General features: G+C 39.1%; 1 protein-coding gene across 2 annotated transcripts; it reads right to left on the reverse strand.

The window, feature by feature from the left end:
- Positions 1-1,070: 1,070 nt before the first annotated feature.
- On the reverse strand, positions 1,071-11,209 carry LOC135493690 (lysosome membrane protein 2-like). Of its 2 annotated transcripts, none has more exons than XM_064781207.1 (12): positions 10,999-11,209; positions 8,352-8,509; positions 7,286-7,427; positions 6,418-6,648; positions 5,694-5,788; positions 5,195-5,314; positions 4,598-4,767; positions 4,320-4,438; positions 3,983-4,056; positions 3,751-3,802; positions 3,423-3,587; positions 1,071-3,128 (listed from the first exon to the last, which is right to left on the reverse strand). In XM_064781207.1, the coding sequence occupies exons 1-12, from the start codon at positions 11,116-11,118 to the stop codon at positions 3,063-3,065; spliced, it is 1,512 nt and encodes a 503-aa protein (XP_064637277.1). In that variant the 5' UTR covers positions 11,119-11,209; the 3' UTR covers positions 1,071-3,062. The 2 variants fall into 2 exon arrangements, with proteins under 2 accessions (XP_064637277.1, XP_064637276.1); XM_064781206.1 differs by lacking the exon at positions 8,352-8,509 and adding an exon at positions 9,908-10,068.
- Positions 11,210-11,372: the final 163 nt, after the last annotated feature.

Consider the following 11,372-nt stretch of genomic DNA (forward strand, 5'->3'; position numbering starts at 1 on the left):
GCGCGAAATAGTGTGCGGAACTCATACAGCTAGAACATATCAAGATATCTTGGTCTTTCCATCCATTGGTATAAGCAGTTTGTGGCCTGTATGTAGTGAAAGTATGCTTGTCCTTATTTTCTGTGCCACACTGTACAGGCAAGAAAATCTAATGGGGCCACTTTCTGCTATTTGTCTCCGATTGAATTCTGATTGTGAATTCATGATAGTTGGAATAGTTGGATGTCCTTCTGATTGTGACATTGTCCCTGTCATGAACAAAGGACACAGATCCCTATCCACCATATCCTGTAGTAATCTAAGACCAGGGACACTTATCCAGTACCTCTCCATTATGGACTGTGATGCCGAATTTAGTAGAGAGATCGAGTGGAAATACAGTAGAACCTCTCTATCATAACACTCTCAGGACTGACAAGTGCTCTCCTTAATTAAGAGGCCTCATGATTATAGAGGTAAAATTGAATGCTAACAACACCTTAGGAACCAAAATGAGTGTCCTCAATAGAGAGGATTTCCTTAAGCGAGAGATGTCATTCCACAGAAACCAGTGTCCTGAATTATAGTGGGGTGTCCTACATCTGCCATCTCATGGGATTAAGTAATGACCATGATTGATTGGTGAGATACATGTAGAATATTGTTTGGCTGTTTGCAAAGTCTTCATCTCACATGAAGACCTTCCTCCAGCTGTTTTGACTTGTCAGCGAAGACAAGTGTGGCCCTTTAGGAATTGCACTAATCTAACGTCAATACAGGGCTCAACTTTATGGTCCTGATGGGGGGGGGGGGGGGGGGGGCTGGGTGAAAGGCTATTTGGGAGGGGCAGAGCACCACTTATTGTCCCAATCTGCCTGAAAAACACATTGTGGAAGTCTGGGGGTGGGGTATCAATACGGTCCTGCAATATTCTGTGTATTGCCAAACTTTAGTGAGTGAGACAACACAGAAACGCCTCTGGATAAATGGTGGTTCACCTCGAATCACACGGCTAGGCAAACAAGTTATTCCGTACCAATCTGGAAGAAGACTTGAACATCCCAACAGAGAAAACAAAACAACTATTAATGTAGTGTTTGCAACTTTTATTTAGTAAATTTAGCACTTGTGTTTGGAAAATCTGAATGATAACCGAGGACACTTTTGATACAGGGATGCTATGTTTATTATCACTTTCAGTGAAGGTTATCCGCAGCACATTTGTAAACAGATTATTTTGATCGCATCAAATCTGTAGAAAATCAGCACAAGACAACTAAAATGAGCACTAGAATTCTATACCATGTGCAGGCCAATACATATCTTGTACATGTGGCCACAGTGCATATGGACCATACCAACAGTGACATTGGGCTGTGTATCCATTATTTTGTTTGCTTGTGCAGTTCTTCCCTGTTCTTAGGATGCATGTGACATGCTACACACCAAATGGACCTTGATTTGCCATCTTACGTGTACATTTTCTCATTGGTTGTACTAGGGAACATGCCGTGGAAGAAATCGACAGTGCGAATAGGTGGATTCTACTCTACCATTTTGAATATTTAAAGATTTAAAGATGCTTTGTAAAGTCTACTTCAACTGTTAGCCCCCCTCCCTCCCCCCTGACGTTCAACTCTCATTGCATCATCAATTTTCCATGAACATGTAGTAAAAAACATTAACAATATTTAACTTTTGGAATGTTTTCTTGGCATCAATCAATACATAATGGTAACCAGAAAATATACCAAATATTGCAATAAGTACCGTGCTACAAAATAGTTGAACATGTTGTAATTACCGTTACAAAAGATTGGTCCATTGCCAAATACTATCACAAACAATTATCAAGTACTTTAAGAAATGATTGGTACAATGTAGCACCATTTAATTAAAAACTACTTACATGTAGTGGGACTTAATCAAGTACACCACCATCAGGATCAAGTGTCAACATTACAAAATAGTGGAACATGATCAACTACCATTATAATACAATGTAGTGGAAAATGGTCAACTAACATTACAAAATAGTGGAACATGATCAACTACCATTATAATACAATGTAGTGGAAAATGGTCAACTAACATTACAAAATAGTGGAACATGATCAACTACCATTATAATACAATGTAGTGGAAAATGGTCAACTAACATTACAAAATAGTGGAACTGGATAAAGTTTCATTTATAAAACCTGAATTTTAAAGAAATATGACGAGTAATTTACGTCCCAGAGCCCCAAACATTTCCCAATGGACTTAGTGGGGGAACGCTCTCATGAATCAGCCCTACTCGTAATTTATCAAGTCTCAGTAACATGCGGCAAAACATAATATTCAAAGTAAAAATTTTAATTGCATACCGATAAACGTTGTCCAAAGTTCATCACAGCGCTTTGAAATGTGCGACTCAGAACATACATGTATGATATTTAATCATGGCAAAGACCCAGCCCTGGGTCATGACACACTAAGATCTACATTGTACACAGAAAAAGATTACATATTCAGCAGTTTAACACCCGAGCTCAGGTGGGAAATATTTCTAGAATATATAAAATACTGCTCAACTATATACATGTACTAGCACATCAATGTACAAAATAAAGGTAATCGTACCTCAACAAAAGAAAAGACGTCTTTCAGAATCTCAAATCAAAACACCAAAGTTGGGGACCACCAACAAAATGCAGTTCTGTCTAAAAAGATATATATAATTTTTACTTTATTGAACAGATGACCCCACTATAAAATTATAACACTAATCTATTTAAGCACAAAATGTGACAATATTTTAAACTGAAAATGTTATGGCTCAGAGCCAAAATAGGTCACATCATTTTCGTTGGTGAGATATGGTGAATAAGCAGTGAAAATTAGCAATCACAGATGTGAGTATTTGTTGGACGCTTTTATGTTTTCGTTTATAGACAATCACGTAAATACATGGTGGCAAAAAAGAATATTTATTTTTGAAAGTACTGTTACGGGGTTGTGCAACTTACAAAACTGCAGAATAAAATGGCCATGAAAACATTTATAGGTTTACAGTATTGCTTGAACTAGCCCGCTCCTCACTAAGTATTTACTGGAGAAACAGAGTCTTCTTCTTTGACTTCTCCATTGATTGATTGATATCCAGCCTGAAAAGATATGAAAAATTAACATCATTGTAACAAGTTACAATGTTCGATATCCTTCTTGCAAACAGATTATTGAAAAAGGTGTTGAAACCATCTCAACATGCCCACTGTTTGTAGCTGACCTTGCATGACATGAAGGGCATTGAACCAAGTCACCAATGCTTTGAAATTTAACCCCTGTTTAGCAATTCAACACAGTCAGACTTCAAACAGTGGTTTTATTACTGAGCGGCTTAAAACTGAAGATGCAATACTTGAAATCTAACCTAAATACAAATGTAGACCCTTTCTTACCTGTTTTCTGTGACACACTCTCTTCTTTGAGGCATAGACTATCCCCACAAGTATTAACAGGAAGCCTAATGCCATCAGAGCGTACTGTACAATTGTTGTGGCTAAAATAGGCAGCATCACCTCGTGAGTAAATTTATCTGCTGTTGCTTCGTCTATTTTAGCAGTCTGAAATAAAAAAAAAATCTTAAGAAGTCGTTACAAACATTTACATTGTCCGCCAGAAATAAGAAACGAATTACTGCACATCCTGGCACGTTTTTTAACCTTAATATTGGCGAGTTGTTTTCCAGTGAATAATACATCCGATGTGTCTCATTTTAGCACTTACCTCATTCACCCAGGCCACAGGGAAAATCGTTGGAGGAATCTTGGCCAATTCACTGAAAAACAATTTCAGAAACGAAATATTAACAGTATCACAACCTGGGGGATTGCTCGATGAACTTGTCTGTTCTGCTGCTCCTGTGACAGAGCATGCCCTGTACTTGTGAATAGATGTCTCTGCCTGTTCTCAAATGTCAAGTATAAATGTAATTCAAAAGATAGAATAATTAACTTACGTGACATCTGAAATATTCTTTAAGTGGATATTTATCTGTAACCTCTTGGCTGCATTCATGACAGCACCAGTGTTCTGAAGAAATGAATACAAAAATGGTTAAAAAAAACTGACTTGCAAACTGAGCGTCAACTAGGACATAATTAACTCTATTAACAATGCAGGACGATTGTAAGGGTATATGCAGCAAACCGAAGACCCCAAGAGTTGTCCTCTCTTTCACATGAAGACATCTACCGACATAGAGTCAAACCCCAATCTCCAAAGTGCACTGATGTTAATTTTGAACATCAGTCTTACCACTGCACCATTTATAATTGGCCATGGTGTGAACTTACTGGTTCAACATCTACAAACGTTTCATGTTCCTCTTTGTTCGGATGCATGCCCTGAATGGCATTAATATAATAAGGTGCTGCTTGGTAAAAATGGGGCTGGGAGATAATCACAGGTGCACCTGAAATTGAGATGATAATAACACATCAATACATTTATAAAGCACCCTTCCATGTCCAATTAAAGACAGCCGACACTACTGTACACCACTTCCAATGTAAATGCAACAGATACAAATTTACTTCACACCCCAAACTGTGCAAAAAAACACAATGCCCACCTTTGCAAGGAGTTATATCAAGAACACCAGCTCCGAGGCAGTCAGGACGACAATAGCCTTTATTGACTGGATTTTCAGTGTGATTGGCAAAGACTTCAAGCGGAGGAACGAAACGATAGAGCTGTATCCCATAATTCGTTTGATCGCTGTCATATGTGACATAGATGGACCTGAAATGATCAGTGAAAATTACAATGGTTTGGGGGGACAGAGATTCCTCATAATCAGAGAGACCACTATAATGCCACTGAGGTAGAAATCACAGTTTTAAGTAGGGCCTACTAACACCAGAGGGCGACTGCAGAAAAACGAAATCGGCTTAATTTGCCGGTGTTGTAATGAAATAGCTTGGGTTATGAAGCCAATAGTTCCTCACTTACACCACTTATTGCAGATTGGTGAACTGGATTAGACTTTGGACTTAGAGGTTAAAGCTAGGAGACGGTTTAGGTTCATGTGAATATTAGGTTTCAGATCAAAAACCCGAGCAGTTCAAAAACTTTGCAAGACAGATGACAGACAGGAGACACGGCCAAGGTAAGGTAAAATTACATGTATGTCAACAATACATTGTTAAAATCTAGACAAATTCCTCACCTGCATATATCTGTCGAGAATAGATACAAAGTTTCAGACTTATCCACGAATGGATGATAGAGGGTGCCATCTGTCCCATTGATCATGTTACACAGTGTTCCATTCCAATAGGGTAATGAACTGTAAAAAATTGATATATTTAAAGTTCAATTCCCCCTTCAGAGTTTTAAAGGAGTTTATTTTCATTGGGGATGTTGGTGAGAAAACACTGCTTCCTGTGTCCTGCTCCCTCAATAAGGTGACCCAAAAACTCCCTCTAATGAAGGAAACACACACTATAAGCAAAATCAGATATTATGGCTGTGATTATGAAAAGTATTCTAATGAATTTGAAGATGGATCATCTCAAAATTATGCTAAAGGGAGAAATATATTACTGCACAATGGGAAGGTGAACTCCTGAAATCGATTTAGTATGGGTCACCATGCAGATGCATCCTACACTATTGGTATTGCATCACAAGTTTTCTAAATAGTTGCATAATCTCGAAATGAATACCTTTCGCCATTCCATTTGTTTATGATATTCAGATTATCCAGTTTGCCTCCAGTCCCTGTGTAGACTGTATACAGCCCGTCATCTGTGCCATTTTGCTGAAGAGACATCAATGAGAAATGATTATTTCATGTTGGTTTCAACTTACGTGCAATTAAGTGGAGAAGAAGTAGCCACACACAACCCCTACTGTAGTCAATACACTGCACTGAATCACCAGTTGTTTGGCATTGGAAGGTTCCAATGTTTATCACCCGTTGGGAACTGGTATCATCAAGTTCAAACCCCAGATTGATCAACTGTTTGTTTGCCTTCACAGGTTGAGTTCAAGTGATGTGCTTCTTCTTCTAGTTCTGCGTTCAGAAATTTTGAGATGCACGCTAGACTGTCGTTAAGTTTTCGGTGACGAGGTCGACTCTCATAGAGAGTTGCCCCACAGAGCCCTAGAACTTTGTGGTCGGGGTGATATCCTTCGGCCAGTACTGCTCTCTATTCTTCACAAGGGAGCAGGTCTGAAGCACATGAGCTGGAATCTGGTGTCCAGCTCCACATTCACATTGTACAGTACTGATATGTTGAATAAGCTGCTCTTTGAAACATGTACCATGTCTGTAGAGACGTAAGATAACGACAGTTGTAAGGAAGCACTCGAAGACCAACCCAGATCACAAAAGCCTGCGCAATATAAATGTAGCCATTTCCGCAACCCAATCTACATTGTACTTACCCCAGCGAATAATCCAACTTCCTCGGGAATGGCAACATCGATGTGAAACGTTTTCAAAATATCATGGATGAGCTCTAGAACAAGATTAGGTTTTCCCCAGATCACATCTCCGACTTTCTGCTTTGTAAACACATGGTTCCCCAACAACCCGAGTAACTTGTCCACAACATATTCTCCACCTAATTTCTTAATCCATCCTGGGGCCAGTCGGTCCAGAGCATCTACAACAGTCTGAAAATGATATTTCACAGTTAGTACATACAGTAGAACCTCTCCTATTAAGGACACCCTCGGGACTGGCAAGTGCTGTCTTTAATAGAGAGGTGTCCTGATTATAGAGGTTAAATTGAATGGAAACAACTACTTTGGGACCAAAACTAGTGTCCTTAATAGAGAGGGTGTCCTTAATAGAGAGGTGTCCGCTAAGGGAGGTTCTACTGTACATGTAATTGTGTATTTTCACTATCAGTGAATCAATTACCATTAAATACCCAAGTCTTTGGTTCATCACAAGACAGTCTGTGAAAGCTGCAGAGTCAAGTGGTATACAACAGGCTCTGATTGGCGCATTTCATTTTATGACCTGTACTTCAGCCAATGAGGGGAAATGTCCCAGGGATTGTGGGAAGAGCCGGAGAAGCAAACATTAACGTCTGACTTCCTCAGGATGACCTTCTTGTCTAACATGAAACTCAACTGCACTCATCTGATAACTCCGTTGTGAATTGACAAACTGCACTCGTCTGATAACTCCGTTGTGAATTGACAAACTGCACTCGTCTGATAACTCCGTTGTGAATTGACAAACTTGCGTAACTACCAGACCTTGTTTAGTTGCAGTAGTGGTAGTACTATCAAGTGTACTTACTACAAACAGTAAATTGACGGATGTAATGGTGTCATCTTCACTCCCTGTAGATTTGTCTGGATCAAATACATAAGTTTTTGGCTCTTTATATGACAGCGTGTCATTTTTATGGAAGATCAACTCTTGCTTGGTTCGGACCTCTCTGAAATCATAAATAAACAAGGATTATTTTTTACTCTTACTGTTCATAATGCTTCATTGTAATTTGTATGTTAGTTCATCTGCATATTACTTGGTTTAATTATGATATTAACACAGACAAGGACAGTTGATTGCAACAACAGGACACAAAAACTTTCCTTTCTTACTGACACTGACTATTCGTTCTTGAGATTAGTGAGAATTAAAGTACATACTTCACGACTTATAATGGAAGTCGAGTTGCATATTATAAATGTGACCCAAGTTGCTTCATCATGTTGTCAGGATACACAAATACTCTTTGTCCACCAACTGGACTTTATAAGATGTACCCGGTGTAGAATTTAAAGAAAATCAAATGTCCACAGGCCTCTAAACTTCATGCTGGATAATCAGTAGAGTTCAACACAGTGAATGTATATAATGATCTTGACAAAAATTGATTAACAAATTTACATGGGATTTCAAAAGCCAACCACCGGGGTCAGGACAAGCGCATGCTGGGAAAGAAATTCTGAACCCTCAAATCCCTCAAGTCTGTCCTCCATGATGAAGGGCAACTCATGCATTAGGTACTGTGCTCAACCAAATTTACTTTCATAAAGTTTGTAACAGGGAAAATATCAAAATGTAAAAAATTTCATCTAGGTAGGTGGAGATTCTTTCTTGAAGGTGGTTCTTGACATACTAGACAACACTGAACCGAGATGCCAAAAAGAGAAACAAAATTCATAGATCTGTTATTGGACATACAGAGGATCCTCAATCAGCGGACACCTCTCAATTGAGGACACCCTCTCTATTTAGGACACTGGACTTGGTCCCAAACCGATGGTTTTCATTGCATTTGACCTCTGTAATCAGGACACCTCTCATTTAAGGACGGCATTTTTCTGTTCAAAGGGTGTCCTAAGTTCTACTGTACCTGTATGCATATGGCCCTATCTGGCGTAATACAGGTTTCTCCCCCTTGACAATTTCATCTTTGTTCATCACGTCAAATAAATAGAACTGCAATAATATGGGTACTGGAGGGTCTAGCCAAGCTTCAAACGAAACGCTGCCATTAGTCAGGACTACTTGCTGCAAAGTTTTGAAGAAAAGAAAATCTTTAGTTAGAGGGAGGCAAGCAAAAGCGTGCAGGTTTGATTGGCAAAGCAGAACGTACAACTAATAAGAATGCCATTGGTTCCAAGGAGGAGAGTGGGAGGGCATCATTTTAGAGTTCATCATTCTGTACGCAAATGAGTCTTCATTTGTCCAGTATTATTGTGTGGGTAGGAATTTTTATCTTGTTCACAAGTGAGACAATTTGATAAGCTACAAATAGTCAATTCCTATCTGGTAGTTTTGTTTAGATTTGAAGTTGACACTCTTCAGTTCAGGGTCATGATAACTTCTGAAATGACACACTACATGTGACATAATCCTCCTTGCTCTTTAATTAAACTTGCACATGACATATCAAACTTGCTCTTTAAACTTGCACATGACATATCAAACACATGATACATGTACAAGTGGATGACTGCCAAAATTCAAAAGGTTTCACTGCGAAAAAGTGATTTAGTTTTCAAGTCCAAATCAAAATAAACATGATAGTTGCGTGTGACATTGTGTATTTTGATTCATACATCAAGCATGACAGACTGAAGTGTAATTGTCTGATTGATTTTTAAATGGTACAATTGTAATATGTTTTTGAGTGTGCTTAATCTGGCATAACCGGCCTTAAACATGAGACAACTGAACTTTTTTACCTCTCGCCTCTGTTATGCGTCTGACAGGTATCATGGCACAAACAAGTACAAGGTACACATAGCATGTGGTTTTCATTCATTCATTTCAACCATTTGATATCCATATGAGAGCTTTTGGCATGTGTGGGGTAAACATGTTGCATTAATTTGTTGTTTTCTCTGATAGTTGGATATCGGGTATATGTAATATCTAAAAAAAATACTATTTACTCCTACATGTACATGCACGATGCATACAGCAGGAAAAACAATAAGGGGAATCAAAATTAGTATGAACATATACACATCCATCACTAACAAAAGAACTACTCATATCACATCATGTAAATGATAAATGCAGAAGCAACTTATATATGCAAATACATCTACATGTACCACTAAGACAAGCACAAAGCATGACAATGTGTCTTTTCTTGATATTTCGAACAAGTTCAAAACCGATTTGCAAAAACACTGATGACACCAGTCCCAGAATGGGTAGACATAATGTGTTGGTCAATTCAAAAACTGCTGCATTTATTAACAAACGCTGTAGGGAGAGCTTCTCTTCACCTTTTGATTCGGGACTTGGCAGCTTGGCCACGGCCAGAGTTCAGAAATGCATCTGCTAGATGCATCCTCTCCACTTCTCATTTAGTTGTCAGTTAAATGGTATAGGAAGGAACTTGTTCAAAGTATCAAGAAAGAAGACAACCAAAAGCCTTAATATTCAAAGAGGTACCTGTAGACATAAGGGCCCAGCTGCTTTACGACAGGCTTGGAGCCATTTTCCAGGAACTCATTTGGATTGACCAGGTCAAATACCCAGAATTCCATATAGACTGGAACTGGGGGATCTTTCCAAGTTTCATAGGATTCTGTTCCATTTATCAGAGGCATTTTCTAAAGAAGATGGAATGATACCAGTACAAGTTTAGTGAGATTATGAATGTTGGAAGAAGGCCCGTCATATGCAAGTCTGAGTGATGCAACTTCTACTCACTGTTAAATCTTTTAAAATTCAACTTTTAATTCATCACCATAAAGTATGTATGCATACGGTAAAGACGCCAGACAATGCCTCTGGAGTCATTGTCTGGCCGCAAAAACCTATTGTAAAGACAGTTTGTTTTTGCCCACCCTAGGGCCTTCCCTTAGGTGGTACTAGCGTACACGTATCTGGCTTCACATTATAACAAGGTTTGCTATCTTATTTCACCTTCAGCTGCAGTGTTACTACAGGGCCGGGGGACGATGATTGGCCATCTTCGGATGTCTAATATGCAATAAGGGGGTATCAGGCTGTTTCGCTACATTGCCAGTTCGCTACAAGTCGTTTCGCTACATGTGGCGGTCGTTTCGCTACATGATGGGTACGGTCGTTTCGCTACATGGGTGGAGTCGTTTCGCTACATGATGGGTACGGTCGTTTCGCTACATGGAGGACGTTTCGCTACATGGGTGGAGTCGTTTCGCTACATGGATGTAGGTCGTTTCGCTACATGGATGTAGCGAAACGACCGTACCCATCATGTAGCGAAACGACTCCACCCATGTAGCGAAACGACCGTACCCATCATGTAGCGAAACGACCGCCACATGTAGCGAAACGACTTGTAGCGAACTGGCAATGTAGCGAAACGACAGTAAACCCAATAAGGGCACTGGGTCACAGTTAGATTCAGCAAGGAACAAAGAAGGCGCATCACAAGTTTCATGCTGTCTAGTTTTAGCGACATACCCAATTTTTTACTCGAGTCCAATAATACAAAAGTGTACATTTACATACAATATGTCATGTATTGTAGGCCTACATTCGACCCTCAAATTTACCTGTGAAATCACATTGTGGATTACTCGTTTAAAAACTGCTATTAAACCACCGCCGATCACCATTAAAAAGCACCCTGTCATTAACAGGATTACTGTATTTGCAAATGCAGATAAAGCCATGATATTGAGGTCCAAGGAACAAAATTAGCAGACTTTCAACGAGATCAAAATTCAGAAATGTGCAAAGTTCAATTTGGTGAGTTGTTTACAATTTTCACGTGAGTGTTCTGGGTTTAGGCTAAAATGCGGAATGATTTTGGGGAGTTGGCTCAACAATATCGAATTGACCACACCATGCATATGAGCCAATTATACTCCTAAGAAGTCCACAAGTTTGTTGTTTATAGTTATAAAATCTGTTCAATGCTGTCATA

Source organism: Lineus longissimus, chromosome 9 (assembly GCF_910592395.1).
Source record: "Lineus longissimus chromosome 9, tnLinLong1.2, whole genome shotgun sequence".
In the NCBI taxonomy this organism is placed as follows: Eukaryota; Metazoa; Nemertea; class Pilidiophora; order Heteronemertea; family Lineidae; genus Lineus; species Lineus longissimus.